The 17,367-nt window shown below is 33.6% G+C and overlaps 1 protein-coding gene across 2 annotated transcripts; it reads right to left on the minus strand.

Annotated features, from left to right (window-relative positions):
- Nucleotides 1-9,547: 9,547 nt before the first annotated feature.
- Nucleotides 9,548-13,932, minus strand: LOC130748399 (chromatin remodeling protein EBS). Of its 2 annotated transcripts, none has more exons than XM_057601625.1 (5): nucleotides 13,661-13,932; nucleotides 13,171-13,513; nucleotides 12,984-13,052; nucleotides 11,780-11,918; nucleotides 9,548-9,912 (listed from the first exon to the last, which is right to left on the minus strand). In XM_057601625.1, the coding sequence occupies exons 1-5, from the start codon at nucleotides 13,731-13,733 to the stop codon at nucleotides 9,907-9,909; spliced, it is 630 nt and encodes a 209-aa protein (XP_057457608.1). In that variant the 5' UTR covers nucleotides 13,734-13,932; the 3' UTR covers nucleotides 9,548-9,906. The 2 variants fall into 2 exon arrangements, with proteins under 2 accessions (XP_057457608.1, XP_057457607.1); XM_057601624.1 differs by having other exon boundaries at nucleotides 9,548-9,898; nucleotides 13,661-13,931.
- Between the last annotated feature and the right edge of the window lie 3,435 nt (nucleotides 13,933-17,367).

Below are 17,367 nucleotides of genomic sequence, written 5' to 3' on the forward strand. Positions count from 1 at the left end.
TGTGTGTGTTTGGGCGGACTACGCCATTTGTCAGATGAGTATGGGGGATTGGTTTACCATGGTCAGCCCGTCAGGGGGGACCAGGTACGAGATGCTTGACCAAGACGACCCAGGTGCATGGGTGGTCGATCCCGAGGGCCACCGTGCGACCTACACCGGTCGGATCATGGAGGACCGTGTCGATCGATTCGGACGCTTGACGGAGGGAGTGATGAGGAGGCACATAGTGAGCTTCAACCTGCCTCCAGGAGTACACTGTGGACCCGGCTTGGGAGTACCTCCACCGCCACCATCTCCTTCAGATGATGAGGACCCTTCTGAGGAGTTGCCAGTAGGTGGGGCTTCGACGGAGTCTAGTCCGTCTACTGCTGCTGCTGTCGTTGCGGATCTCGTTCCGGGCCCCGAGCCCGAGAGTCCAGTGCGGGAGCGCATTAGGGTGGACAGAGAGGGCAGTGTTGAGTACGTCGACCTAGTCGTCCTGGATGCAGATTCGGATGACGACCGCGCTAGCATGTAGGATCGAGTGCTAGTGTGGGCTCCTCGGGTAGGGATAGTGTAGGAGTTGTGTCGATGCTCTGACCGTCATGTTTCCGTTTTGGGGACAGGGTAGTTTTCCTACCGGTAGCTTTTGTGTGGTTTCCTATGGAGATCACAGAGAGCTGGTTGGATTTAGGGGGTCTTTTCTTAGGCCGCTGGGCCAACTTGCTCTCAGTTTTTGTAGGTTAGTGTTGCGGACACAGTATCTTCATCTTGGACTGTACATATTGCCTTCGGGCGTTACTCTTTTCTGTCACCCGACACGAGGCATGTATATATAGTTGTATAGTAGTTCCTTTTATCTTTTGTTGGGGAGTTTTATTGCTTTTTGTCTTTAGTTACATTGCCGAAAAAAATAATTCACGTTTTTCCGCTTAAAGTATTTTCTTTTGGTTACTAAAGTGACGCCACCGAAATCGGGGTGTTACAAACACGAATTGTGTGCTTTAGACATCTTACAATCTTCAAGGAGTTTTATATAGATATCAATCTCAAGTGAGCCATACAAATAAGTTGTAACTCCAAGCATCCACCATGATTGTCACATGTGTCTTAAATATGACAACATTATTTCACTTTACCACAAAGACTCTTTAAGCCTTATTGTCTTTATACCTTTAGGGTATAGACATGAGGTCTCAAGACTCTTAAATTCAGCAAATGAATTTCTTCTTTCTATTTATGGCCAATTACACCCATTCATTTTCGGGTTCAAGATTCTCGCACGTATTTCTAATATTGAGCGCTACTTCATCATGTCGACAATTCTTCATGTTCTTGGTTCCTTGTTTTAACTTGTAGAGACATAATCATATGAGATCTCTTAAATAAATAATTACAGGTACCTGAACCTCTTCAGGAGGAATAAACATTTTGTAGTCTCTACACTTTTCAAGATGGTTTATCTCCTCAACAAGACCATCATCCTTCTCTAGGATATATCCTTTTGAACCAAGTTTTAGGCATGCCTTAGTCTAATAATAAATTTTCCAACTGGGGTATTAAGTTAGAGAAGAGTATTTGCAGCATATAAGAAATTTAATAATTCCTTTTAGGTCAGAGAATGCATTTTTTGAACTTCTGGTTCATAGTGCGAGTATACATATGCATTCTTTACAAATTTTCAGAGCTGCTTAATTTCATCTCCCCCTAATGCTGAGAAACAACAAGTAAGATATGAAATATCTATCGGTAATGGCTCAAATTGATTACATAATCTCAGCTTTCCCTGTGGTCCCACCTTAGTGCGTTGTGGTGGAGCAATTCAAAATATATAACGCACATAGAAAATTCTTAGATGGGAGATATTAGGTTCCTGACCATGAACCGATTGCAATGGGGATAATTCTAATGAATTGTTGGCTTGATGCGTGTCAATGCTGCTAATTGCAAAATCACATATCCATAAATAAGGATATTTCTTCTCATGTGTAATTGTCTAGCTATAAATAGGAGGCATTTAACTGAACAACTCAGCTAGATCATTTGAATACGAACATGTGCAACTAGATATTCAAAATCAGGTCATTTACCTACTTGATCAAGGTTGGAATTTTCACTTTATCAACATTGAGAGCTGATGGCATATTTAGTCATTTAGTCGATGCATCGATAAATTTATGAAATGCTTAAATGACCTATAAAATGAGTGAATACGTGCACACGTATCGCATCAAATATACTCAAGAGTATGCGGGATTCAAACCCATATATTTTACCAATTATTAATTGGTCATGAGAACAATATATAAGAATTCCTTATATTGAAGAATCTTCAGGTTCTTCGATGAGTGCTCATATGAATTCATATGCTTTCGCATCATAAGACTCGGGATGGTCTAACCGGTCCTGCCAATCACATTCAATTTGTTCCATATATAGAACTTTCTCATTCAAAATAGTACTTCAATGTTTGAAGTAAAATTTTCTGGCATTTTAAATCCTTCAAGGATTTTGATATTTTCAACCCATAGTTTATCGTTACATCAATTAGATGTAATGTAAATAAAGTCCTTCAAGACTTTCAAATTAATAAGGAATATGTGTACATGACAGTTGTGTCACAAGATGAGTATTACATCTCATAATTTCCTTTAACTCATATCCATCGCATGGGAAAACGCAATAGGTTTGACACCTTTACATGTCTGGATTACTACTGATCCGAGCAATATCTAGCAACAATGTTTATATATACTCTTTATATTTGTATACTTTGATGTCAAATTAGGGGGTGATAAGGGGGGCAGAAAGCATGAGATCATGCGCCAATGTGAGACTCTAACTCACACTTCAATTGTCAACATTCTCCCCCGAAGTGTGAGTCACAACCATATTATTATGCTCCCCCTCAACAAGCTATTAGCAATTGCACTGCAATTCGCTTCATCACTGTGTCAATAGGACACGTCATTTGACCACTACATTGTGTCAAGAAGACTTTCAATATGAGGAGTCATTATCATGGTCACATCAACCATTGATTCAAATACCATTTTTAGGATTGCAACCGCATCTGGGGTTGTTTCTTCAAAAAATATAAGATTATTGATCAATGAATCTTTTCAAGAGTGTCAATGATCCTTTTAAGATATTGCTTTGAAATTTCATAGGCTTCTTCTAGAGAACCACCACAAAAGTTTCATTTCATCAAACAATACCATATATGCCATTGGATGTCCTTCAGGGACATTTAACCATGCGTTGATCTAAATGATCACAACTTTTGTCATGTCTGTTGAAATATTCACTTCAGGGAATATCTCAATCATTCCTTAATATAGCTACTCCTGTAGCTTACATGATAGACACATGTCTATCAATCAACTTGATCATTTATAATCATAACGATATAGTTCTTCATGAACTATAATGTATTGACAAAAGACTATAAGGTCTTCCTCTTTTGTTTATTTCAAACAGATAAGTTTGTTTGAATATTCTTTTATGATACAAGAAGGAAGTCCAAATACATGTAAATAAATTTATTTATCATAAATAACTAAAAGAATTTTATGAAAAACTCATAGAATTATTCCTAAATATATATTCTTCATGATCTCATGAATATTTACATGAAAAAAAAATCCTTTAAGATTTAATAAAGATTTATGTACTAATTAAAATAAGTACATCAACATACAAATGTTTCTACGTGTATTTAAAATCAGAAATTACCATTTAATTCTAATTTTACTAAGACCACAAAATTAATTGATATTAGATAACCTATTCCCCATATTATCTAGACATAAAAACAAGCTTTGCCATGTTTTGAATCTTTACTAAAAAAATCAATTATTATAATGAGAAAAAAAACTATTATATTGAAATAACACGGCCCAATATTTTGTTTTGTTTTACAACCCAAAACAATATCCAATCATGATCATCTCTATATATCTACAATTTGAATTTAAGATGATTAGCAATAACAAAAAGAAACATGATGATCATATAAGTATAACATTTTATCTGGTTATCGTGAAGATAGAAAAAAAATAATTTGACATCAACACTAAACAAGAAAAAAACCGTGATCTATTTTAAATTAAAATATAAGATATCACAATTTAACTTAATCAATTATCATAAAAAGATTTATGTAACAAACTATATAAAAAGTAGTCAATTCATTAAAGAGATCAATTCAATTTAAATAATTTAAATATAGTATTTTTTATGAATCTTTTCTTGATCTCTTCCCGTTATGATATATCTCATGACATTTCTTTATCTCTTCCATTTCTGGTGGAAAGATTCAATAATATTTCATTCACGTCAAGAAAGGAATGAAGAATGATCAATATTCCATAATAGTTATCATATATCTCATAACTTTTCTTTAACTCTTCCACTTCTGGTGGAAAGATTCAATAATATTTCATTCTCGTCAAGAAATGAATGAAGAATGATCAATATCAACTAAATGATATGTATAGAGATATAGAGTAATTTCTCTCATACATTCAAGTATCCAATAAATCTATTGAATCTTTTTGGGATTTAATATTCATATAAATTTCTAGTTCTTCATGAACCGTTCTTTGTGTATTCATGTTATGGTACTTCTGGACTCATAGCTCAAAGAGAATATCAGATATGATCTTCAGGAATCATATTTTAAAAAAATTCTACTACGGTACTTCTTGACTCGTAGGTTATGAATCTTCAGGAAACATATATTAGGATTCATATATTTTTTACAATGAATCTTCAGGATTCATATTTTAGATAATCAACTACGGTACTTCCAGACTCGTAGGTTATGAATCTTCATGATTCATTAAAAATAATTCAACTACAATGCTTCTGGATTGTAGGCTATGAATCTTCATGATTCTTTCAGAATAATTCAATTCCAGTGCTTCTGGATTGTAAGGCTATGAATCTTCATGATTCTTTCAGAATAATTCAAATTACAGTGCTTCTAGACTGTAAGGCTATGAATCTTCCTGATTCATGCAAAATAATTCAATTACAGTGCTTCTGGACTGTAAGGCTATGAATCTTCAGGATTCATGCTTATTACTATGGTCCTTCTGGACTCATAGATAGATGATTCGAAGGAGAAGGAGAAGGAGGAAGAAGAGAAGAAAAGAAAAATTAAAATCATAACCTTCCACATGAATGTGGTACTTACTCTGGAAGTGGTGCTTACTCTTTCACTTTTCCACTTAGGAATTATGGAGAGACTTTCGTGCTGATTTTTGTAGTATTATTTTTAGTGCTATTTTTTATAAAAAAAAAATAGTGTTTGTTATATCTTAAAATTAGCCTATCTTATTAATCTAAAGGCTTATCTAAAATCCAAAATAAAATCTAAAGGCTTATCTTATTTTCTGATGTTGTACAAAAAAAAAACCTTATTTTCTAATGAAGTCTCACGTGACTTTTTATTTTTAAAATAAATTTGTACTTCTTTTTCTAAATTTATACTTATCTTTGTTATGAATAAAGAGTAAGCAAATAAATAAAAGAGCAGAATAGAGGAACAAGAGATAGAGAAATAGTGTGCTGAGGATGCTCTGCTAGGTGCAGACTCCCTTGTATTTATATTATTAGGTTTGGAGTGTTGAACAAGTATACATGTGGGTCTGGCCCATGGACTCTTAACTCAGATGGGCATCCATATATTCATAACAATCTTATATTTTTTAAAGGCTTATCTAAAAAAATAGTGTTTGTTTCTTTTTGTTTTCTGGTCCGTATTCTCCTTCCCCCTAATAATTTACCCTTTATTTTATTTTTAATTTACCCTATTTTATTTTTTAATCAAATAACCTAATTAATGCGTAACTTAAAACAACAAATAAATAAGATATAATTTAAATATATTAATCTGGTTTAAATTTAGACTGCATAAAATTTGGAAGGCATACAAATCAATTTAAAATTATAATGATAATAGCACGAAATCATATGCATTTATAATTTATGACATCAATTCACAGCACAACAAAAATAAAGAGAGCATGCGTGCTTACTTGGTTGAAACACAACAAACAATCTTCTTTGAAACTTCTGAATAGCGGATGACTTCGGTAGCTATTTCTCACTGTCTTACCCTCAGTTACTCTCACACTCTTTTGAATTGAGGTTCAAAGATGGAACCCCAGCTCTCATAAGTGATGATCAATTTGCTATTCCACTGAATGTGTCTTTTCACCATCAAAGCTCATTTATTTATAATCATTCTCCTAGGTTTGGTTGTTCCCTAATATGATAAGATTTTAATTTATTTTCAATTTTTCATATAAAATTTGATTTATTTTTAAATTTTAGGTGAAACACGATCACATTTATCTAGATTTATCAAGATTCAGTTAATTATCAAATTTTAATCCGATTATTATTTTTTAGAATCTTTTATTATTTTCTAGTAATTTTTTTTGTTACATCGGAAAGATAAACTGCGTCTGTCAGGATTTGATCCCGAGATCTCCCCCTACCCAACTCATATGTCCTCCAACTCCTACCACTTGAGCTATCGTACGGGCACAATAATTATTATTTTTAATCATATTTTTTAGCTTTCTGATTTTTAAATTATTTTCATAATTTGACTTATTTTTTTACATTTTCTATTTTATTATTTTCGAATTTTGATTTTTTGAGTTTTTAGAATTAATAAATTAACAATAAAATAAAATAAAAAGGTAAGGTAAAATAAGATGTTCACACCAAATAAATTATGATATTCATATTTTGAATTCAAATTTGATATTAAATAGAATTTTTTAATGCAAATAAATAACAAAACTCAATTTTTATTTATGAAATTAAATAGTTGTTTAACAACAACATTTCAAGTTGTTGTGATATGCATATTCTTTCGCAGCGACAACAATTATCGTTGGGAAAAACATTTTCCCAGCAAATAACGAATTTGTTGGCATGTATGTGCACCTTTTCGCAACGACTATAATAGTTGTTGTGAAAAAGTCGCTGCGAATAATATGTTATTTCCCAACGACAACTAAAGTTGTTGGGACAAGTGCATTTTTCGTAACGACATTAGTATTGTCGGGGAAAAAATACGTTTGCCAACAGCATGAAAATGTTGCTGCCATATACCTATTTTTAGTAACAATTAAAATGTTGTTACGAAAAAGTCGTTGTGAATCATATGTTATTTCCCAACGACTACTAAAGTTGCTGGGACAAGTGTATTTTTCGCAACGATTTTAGTGTTGTCGGGAAAAATTTACTTTTGCCAACAAAATGTAAATGTTGCTGCCACATACCTACTTTTAGTAACAATTAAAATGTTGTTGCGAAAAAGTCGCTGCGAATAATATGTTATTTCCCAACGACAACTAAAGTTGCTGGGATAAGTGCATTTTTCGCAACGACTTTAGTGTTGTCGGGAAAAAAATTATTTTTGCCAACAAAATGAAAATGTTGCTGCCATATACACTTTTAGTAACAACTAAAATGTTGTTGTGAAAAAGTCGCTGTGAATTTTATAGAAAACGTTTTGGAAACGGTCAATCATGATAATAGCTATTAATTGAGGCTTTTAATTATCATTATGGAAGATTCCACAACTACAATGAATTGAATCATACGGGTATATATATTTTGGTTGGCCTAGACAAGAGATGGAGAGGAAATAGTGGTTATGAGAAATCTGAGTGGTGGTCAATTTTGTTCTCTTCCTCATTTTACTCAATCTTCTAATTCCTATTATATCCTCATTCTGGACAATGTTTGTGAGGCTCCATTGCGATCTGCCTCGAGTGCACGGGTTAGATCGTGGCTGTGTTAATCTTGGGGAACAAAACCGGCAGTAGGGATTTGCACCGGAGTCCGCCGGAAATTTTGCTTCAGGGCAGTGGCTTGCCACGGCACAGCAATACTCTTACTCTCTATATTTCCAACATTTCTTACTGTATATGTTGCGGGCTTTTTAATCTGTTTGCTCTCTTCTCTTTTCCTATCTTAACTCTATATTTGTGTTCTAGCACTGTGCTTGAATTTAAATACATATTGGTTTATAAAAAAAAGCTTAAAAGTGGCTGGAAAAGTCAAAGGATCGGAAATGGACCAAGATTGGGTTTTCCATTTATTGAAACACGTGGTAGAGAGCCAACCGATTTTTTGCTGCATAACATGACCAAGTAATTGAATTGCTCCTTATTTTGAAGCAAGAAATATTGGATGGAAAGTTTGGAATCTAGAATATGCTAATGCTTGTACCGTACGTAAATAATGACGGTAAACACAACTTGTTGAGGCTTGCCACAAACGTTTCTGAATTGAGCTAACGTTCGTTTTCCTTATAATCATGAAAACAAATGGGTTGTCCTTTTTAACGTCAATATAAACGACAGTGTGCATGCATTTTTTTTTTGAAAATAGTGTGCATGCATGTTGCCTTGCCATACATTGCTTTTCTCATGCCTGAAAATCTAGAACATGAATAAACAATTCTTTAAGTATAATACACCCAATTTAACACATCAAAACAATTCTTATTAACTACATGTACAGACACACGTCACGAACAGATTTATATGTTCATCTCACCTTAGTTATGATTCTTTCACATATTGCTTTTTTTTCTCATTTCATTTTTTACACTTTTTTTTATCTATTTCTACATTTTCTATCACATTACATATTATATCACTCATTTTTCTTTTTCTAATCATCTTAGGTGAAGGTGAAAAATAGGGTTAATACAACATTATTCATTTTAAAATTAATAATAGTATTCATAGAATATTTCAAATAGCTTATTTTTTATTACATGCTTCCAACACACTCTTTTAAATACAATCTCAAATACACTTCTTGTAATTAATTTACTTTTAAAAATTCACTACATTTTTCTCACTTCTAAAAAATGTGTTGATTTGTTAAAAATTCAACTAAGCACATTAAGTGTGCACTCTTGATTTTTTTCCTATTTTCTTTTAAGCAAAATGATGTATTAATCACATCTTGGAGAACAAAGCTTGTACCAAAAAAAATCTTGGAGAATAAAGCATGCACTCCTCAATTTTAATACTCAATCTACTTAGAAAAGCGTTTTCCAAATAAATTGATTTTGACTTTATAATTTATTATACAAATATCTTCAAACTAGAGAGGTGATAGCGGGTTAGATTAAATTGGTTTTGGATAAAAAAAATCATGCGATCATAATTTAAAGGATTTTGTTATTTTATTTTACCATTCAATATGTAGATGTTTACCCACTAAATTACCAAAATTGGTGAGTCACATCGCATTGTCGAACATTCAATAAGAAAAGCTCTCACATTAAAATGTTTACTATTTATAACATTTTATACTAAAACCAACCTATTAAAGTAATGTTCATTAAAAAAGAGATGGACACATAAATTCCATGTAAAATAGTGTGAAATTCCAACCTACACAAGACAGGCGCATCTTGCTGGAACACAACAAGCATGAAAAAATTTCATCTAGATACTCAACATTCTTCCCTAGGTAACCAAAACACAACAATGGCAAGGAAAAATTGAAGAGCAAGAGCTGATTAGCAAACAATAACGTGAATTTTAGAAAACTAACAATCTTTTTTCACTATTGTTCAAGGATGATGATCGATATCCTAGACATTAAGACGTAGAGCGAAGTTAATCTTCGTGGAAGTTCATCTTCGTGGACAGAAAAGGAAAGCAGATCAATGTCTGTCATAAATATTCTAAAGCTGATACATACATAGCCTGAGTCAATACACAAAACATAAACATAGCCTCCGGTAGAAGCTGCAAAACAGGCACACAACAGCAACCACACAGCAAGCCAAATTCAGCAACAGTCGCATTTCCCAGGACAGAGAGTTAGTTTGGCGTGACGGTCATCGCTTCCGGCGCTTAGGCTCCACCTGCAAATTCATGACTTCTCCAATCCATAAAATTCATTACAATACATAATTAAGCAAAACAGCCAGCATGGTGGATGTTTGAAAAGAGAGAAACCAACTACATATTCAGAATATAAAGCATAGTTCTAAAAATGCTGACAAAGGGCATAGTTCTACAAATGCAAACAAAGATCCCCACTGACAATAATGTAGAAAACAGATAATAGCATTAAGACATATACTCCTTACAAAAAATACATCATCATGCGCCGAGATGAGGATGACAGCTATAATGAGATATCTTGCAGACTACACTAACCAGAATGACATCTCTAAAAACTTTTCAAAGCCTCGAAAGTGAACAGAAATTAAAAAAAAAACTAAACTAAATTTAAACTGAAAGTGTAGTTAATAGCGGATGGCAGGAAACCAAAATCCCGCCATACATATATATAATGGCGGAATACGGAAAGATATTGGCCATGGCAGAAAGCCATAAAACCGCCAAGGCGGATATTAGAAAACACTGGCGAACACACTGTTGATAAGTAAAGATTATATCCTCTAAGGATAAAAAGAGAAGGAGGTATGCACAACATGCACCAATGGAAGAAGAAAGGACATACTAAAAGTTGGTAGGTCCAGCATATGACTTTAACAAGAAAAAGCAGAAATCTATTTCAGTAAGTAGGACTATGCTATAAAGACAGAACTGTTATGTGTACAGTCCACTTTATAAAACCTCAAACTAAAGCTGGCAATACAGTCTAAATCTGAACTTACATCGTTGAATGTGTGAACCCATTCAATATTTAAAAATAAAATTCAAATGAGTTTCATGAAGATATGAAAATCAGCAGACGGAAAATTATCAAGATTAACCGCACTGATTGCGACCAATAAAGCAATGTGCATGAAAAAAAATGCATCTCCTTTGTATCCCCCACCCCAAAAAAAATAGTAGAAGCTGGTCCACGAAGGTAAAGAAAAGAATGATAAGGCCACAATTGAGTCGAAACGGTAATGAAGATTCATTAGGAACCAAATTTAGTATAAGGCAACTGATATCCACATTAGAAAATGGGATTGGATCCCCCAATAATAGAACTGCTTTCCCAAAGTTTATAGTTCCCATTTTATGAAATTCAGATTATGGAAACCATCAGAACTGAGTACACAGATTCACTTAATGAAACAACCACTTGAACAAAGTGAATAAGTTTGTTAAGCATGAGAGATATCAATGTCAAAAGCTAACAACAATAAATATCATGCATATATTTGAACAATAATTTCAGCCATCAACATATTCGCATACAAATTAAAGAAGAAGAAAAAAAGGTAAACCACCGGTTCTAGACAACATTACATAAAAAACACTTGACATATTAAAGCATATTTAAAAACATTAAAGGGTGCCTATGTTATATTAATTAATATCTATGATTCAATTTTAAACATGACGGCCTGAAGTCACTAATTACAATTGGCAACAAATTCAGGCTAAAAAAATGCTTAAATCCCTTCATACTGAGGAAACCTCAGCAGAGAAAAAAATAACTATCAATGGTACCGAGACTGACAAGCAAAAATATCAACACGATTTGATTAGTTTGTTTGAAAAGAAAACTTCAAGAAGCAATCTCCGTTCTTACCAGTGCACTGACTAGTTGCAATACATTGCAAACTTCAAAACTAGCTGCTTTAAGAGAATATTCTTTCTGTGAAAAGAAAAACTTCCTTTTCACACCAATTTCCAAATACTACCCCTAAGTGCCCCATTCCTCCTTTAACAAACGAACAACAGTGTCTCTCAAGCATGTGCTGGGAACATAAAATTAAGAAACAATATAGCAAAAGTGCATCTCATATTTTAGGACTTGAGGCAGGATCACATCTCACCTTGATATCGGATCCTGGTGATACATGAAATGTAGCCTGGGGTTTCTTCATGTCATCGTCAGATGAACATTCAGAACATACAAAATGCTCCAATTTCTTTGCTTCCTCAATAGTCATGCCCACACAAGCAGGATGGTACCTACAAGAAACCTACAAAATTGAAAAGTGTTTCTCTCATAAAATCAATGTGGAAATAAACAGACAAAAAACCATAATAGCGCGACTTCTCAGATACTCCATAAATTTAACAATCTGTTGCAGTGAATGAGGTTTAATGGGAAATAAGGTCAGAGTTTACAAAAGACAAAAGAAATAAGCCCTTGCATAATTCAATTTATATTGAATCACACATATTTAAGACAAAATCCAACAGAAGCCATTCAAGATTTAATAATCGACTAACGTGGATACATCAGCTGTTTCGACTTAATACAAACTACAGCTGATTTTATTATTATGATTACGTGGAGCTCCCTTGTAAACTGAAAATCTTTTACATGCTCTCGAATTCCTGCATTTATCTCAAGTGTTTCGTCTTCAACTGTACAAGCAAAGGCAGTCAAGAGTGACATGCAAAATGTGTGTACACGCCGAGACAGTTCCAATAATGAAACACTTCAAAGTGTATTCAAACTATTGGACTTGGGAAAACATCTTCCTATGGCTCCTTGAAGGCAGTGTTTAGTTCAAATAAGTTAGGGGAGAAGGAACATGTGATTTCAATTCGATATTCTGTTTGGTTGAAAGGGAGGGGGTCGGGGGGATTTTTAAAACTTTTTACTTCAAAGACCTTATACCTGTGGTTTTATTGTAGAAGTATCTTAATCAATGTATTTAAAATGTTTTAAATCCATATGACCCCCCTCCCCCTACCTTCAAAATCCCTCCAAAATCTGAGGAGAGCCAAAATGGAGTAAGGAGGGATGTTGACCCGCACCCCTTTCACCCCCCGCACCCCTCCTCGCCCATTTTCCTCCATCCAGACACTGGAATTTTTTTTGAGGTCTTTTACCAATCCATCTTTATATTAAGGGGCAACAAGCCAACAAGCTTTAGGCTGGCTGTGCAGGAGCTGGAATATCCATAAATTCCATCATCCAAGCAAACAACACATCTAATGCTAAAATTACAGATCTGAACAACTAAAGGTTCACTGAAAACCCAGTAAAAGCAAACAAAGTAAAGCAGAATAAACTGAATTTACCAATCCTTGCACCCCTCACACTGCACCATGAGGTCATCCGGGTTATAAGGCATCTCGCATTTGCAGTACCTTCAAAATATAAGCCAAATCAACAAACAAAAATCAAAATTAAAAAAAAAACACAATTCAACTACTCGATTCGAAACACCAATATTCCATCTTTTCAAAACGACGAAAGTAAACTCACACAGCAACACGGTCAGGTGTGAAAGCTCCAGTAGCAGCCTTGTACTCAAACCTACAATAATAATCTTCAGCACCTACATTCTCAAGCTTGGTATAGTTCTTGAAAGAGTGCACAATGCACTTCCCTTCAATCGTGTGAGCACTCTGCACATCAAAATGGTCAGACAAAAACAGCTCTTTCACTCCGTGGAATTGCCTGCGTCCTCCAATAGACTCTTCAGGCCTATAGTACCACCTCACACGGACCTTCACATTGCTTCTAGTATCCTGCTCGATCTTCTCGACGCGCGCGACGTATGGCGGCTTGCTCGTATCAGAAGGACGCATCAACACACAATCCCCAGCTGCAAACGAAAACAACACACATTTCTTAACCCACAGAACACCAACATGGTTTCAACTTTCAAACACTTGTTTCCGCCAAAAGGAACGATTTTGAAGGCATTTTCGCAACTGGGTAGGTGAAAGGAGAAAAGGGTATGAGCGATTACCTCTTACGATCTTGTTGGTGCCTTTGATGGTGTATGAGTCCATGTCTTTTCTGCCGGGTCTGGTTTTTGCCATGCGAGAGGGGTCTTCCCCGAGGTTCGTAGCCGGAAATGCGAGGATGGGGTTGGAGAGGTTCGCCAATGGCGAGAATGGTTGAAATTTTCTGAGGCAAAAGATGGTTTTTTTTTTCTCTGTTTTGGGGGATGATGAAGAAGAAGAACAGAGGAACCCTAAGGTTTGAGAAGAAATGGGGGGCACAAAACAAAGAGAGTGAGAGTTACTGTGATTTTTATGGTAAGTTAAAACAGTCTTAGGGCCCGTTTGGTGACCAGGACAGGATAGGATAAGACAAGATAATAATCATATCATGTTGTTATCTGTTGTTTGTTGCGCCAGGAGGATATGATAACACTATCCTGTCTCCTATCCTATCCTGTCAATCATGTGTAAAAGTTATCCTGAGGGGGAGCTAGGATAGAGCAGGATAGGATACCAGTTATATATTTTCTTTCAGTATCATAACTCCAAATTAATTTATTTTATTATTATATAACTTATAATTTATAATAATATTAATTAATAAATATAAAAATATTAATTTAACTAAAATAAAAAATAAAAAAAATTATTATTCATAAATAGTAAAATAGACTACTCACTTACAAATATTGATTTATTAATAATAATAGACTAATTTAATATTTTCATTTCCTATTATTTAAAAATTATTTATCTACTTATATAAAAATTTAAATATAAATTATTTTTGAAATAATAATATTTTTAATTTAGTTAATTTTTATTGTTTATCACGTGTCACAACTAAGTGAAAAACATTGATTATAAATATTGATTTTTTTAATAGTAAAAGATTAATTTTTTATTTTCATCTCCTATTATTTAAAACTACTTATCTACATATATAATAATTTATAATTCAAATATAAAGTACTTTTGAAATAATAATATTCTTAATTTAGTTAACTTTTATTGTTAATTATCACGTCTCACAACTAAGTGAAAACCAATCGGTTAACTGCATAATTTTATTTGAAATATAGGGTATCTTCAAAACAATAAAATAGGCTAATTAATAAAATTTAAATTAATTTAATTTATAATAAAATATAAACTCATTCATGAAAATGTAAAGAAATTAAATTTAATAGAATGATCAATTTTAAATGTATTTTTTATTCAAATATAAATCTGATACATTTTTCCTTATCATATCCTGTCCTTATCATGTGCACCTCAAACACAAGATATGATAAGAATCTATCCTGCTCTTATCCTATCCTGTTGATATCATGTTCACATATCATATCCTATCATATCCTGTCCTGACCACCAAACGGGCCCTTAGTTCATTTGGTGAATAAAAAGTCATCATGAATTTAACTTGTCTTTTGCTTCACTTTGACCATTTTAATTTTTTTTAATAAGTAAATGTTAGTAGTAAATTATTTTATTTACGAGAATTTGAATCATAGCCCTTGACCCTTAATTCTCATTCAACTCTTAGGGCTCGTTTGGTGGTCATGACACGATAGGATAAGACATGATAATAATCATATTCTGTTGTTATTTGTTGTTTATTGCGCCAGCAGGATAAGATAATATTATTCTGTCTCTTATCCTATCCTATCAATCATGTGTAAAAATTATTTTAAAGGAGGAGTTAGGATAGAACAGGATATGTAGGGATGGCAATTTTGCCCAAACCCATGGGTATCCGTCCGAACCCGATCCGATTTAACGGGCAAAATCCGAGTTGACTGGATTTGGGTTTGGGTTTGGGTTTTGCCCGTTACTGTAGTCATTTATGAGTTTGGGTTTGGTAATAGTTAAATCCGTGCCCATACCCGCCCAAACCCGAACCCAAAGATACCCGAAACATAAAATTACAAAAAAACCCTCATACATATATATATTTATAAACTTTGTTCTTAATGTTTGATGATTATTTGTACTTTTGTATGTTTGAGAAAGTAAACTCTAAACTATTGTTGTCTCACTTTTGTGATAGATGAAGATGATGAATAGTATTTGTTTTTTCTCTCTTTCAATGAAAGTAGGTTCTGGATCGGGTTGTTATTTTACGTAACTAATGGGTTTGGGTTTGGGTTTCGGGTAAATCTAAAACCCAATGGATTTGGGCATGGATTTCATTTTATCGCCCATGAGGTTTGTGTTTGGGTTTGGGTTTGGGTTCTAGGATTTGGGTTTGGGTTTGGTAATTGTAAAACCCGTGCCCGATCCTACCCGTTGCCATCCCTAAGGATATGATACTAGTTATATATTTTCTTTCCGTATCCTGACTCCAAATTAATTTATTTTAATATTATATAATTTATAATAATATTAATTAATAAATATAAAAATATTAATTTAACTAAAATAAAAAATAAACAAAATTATTATTCATAAATAGTAAAATAGACTACTCACTTACAAATATTGATTTATTAATAATAATAGACTAATTTAATATTTTAATCTCCTATTATTTAAAAATTATGTATTTATTTATATAATAATTTAAATATAAAGTATTTTTGAAATAATAATATTTTTAATTTAGTTAATTTTGATTGGTTATTGTAAGACCCCGAAATAAATAACTAGTTAATTTATCTATTTTCGTTGTATTAAATGATTGAGTGTTTATATTCTATGTTATTTTCCTGACTCGAACCCTATTGCGAGTCATGAATATTATTTATATGATAATTAAATTCACCGTATGTTTAAGGATGACACTATAGTCATTTTGTTTGATAGCACGAGCCATATTCGCACCCGACTAAGGTCGAGAGTGTCCGAAAAAGGTTATATCCGCTCTTAAAGCACTGTAGAAACGAAACTCATAAATCTTCAGAAGAATATGAGAATTGATCTTATTCCTTTCCATGACAAGTGTTTCGACACGAAACCCTTGACTGTATGAACGATCGATTTCAATTCTCGGAAGTTTGCCGAAACCGAGTTCTTGATAACCCGAGAACCTTGAAGACTTTTTCTGTTCGGAGCTTCAAACGAAGATTCCACACGCGTACCCATTTCTTTCGATGTTTCCAATCTTTCTTCAGAATGAAGTTTTCTCATCTGACATCGACTGTAAAAAGTAACTTTTTCGGATTAAATCGATTAACATTGTTAGTGAATCGTTTACTTTTTCTCTTTCGAAAATGAAATAAATATATATAAAGAGATAAACTCATGAGAACAACCCTCTCATGGTAGGGAGAAGTTTAAATCCACCAAAGGTATAAGAAAAGAGCATAAAAGCTAATAATCTAAACTAATAAGACACAAAACAAAAACAGAGGAAACTAACGGGAAAGAAAGAAGATCAGCAAAGAAGAAAATAAGCAAAAGGACAAAAAACCAGCAGCAAAAGTAGCAGCAGTCATCAGGATCCACAATCAGCTTGGGAGTATCAATATGTTGCTGCTACATGGCAGTCCAAATGAAAAAAAGCTCCCCAAAAGAATCAACAATATCCACAGTCAGCTTGAAGCCGTTTCCAATAGCACAGCAAGAGGCTTGCCATAAGTGCACCATAACTCTTTTTACCTCAACAAATCTCAGCAACTCTCAAAACAAAACCAGTTAGAAAAAGTATAGGAGCTGTCCCATATGACAATTAGAGCAGATTCGCAGCCCCCAATATCACAGAACCAACAAAGTTGCAGCAATACAGTAG

The sequence above is a fragment of the Lotus japonicus genome, chromosome 3, assembly GCF_012489685.1.
Source record: "Lotus japonicus ecotype B-129 chromosome 3, LjGifu_v1.2".
NCBI lineage: Eukaryota > Viridiplantae > Streptophyta > Magnoliopsida > Fabales > Fabaceae > Lotus > Lotus japonicus.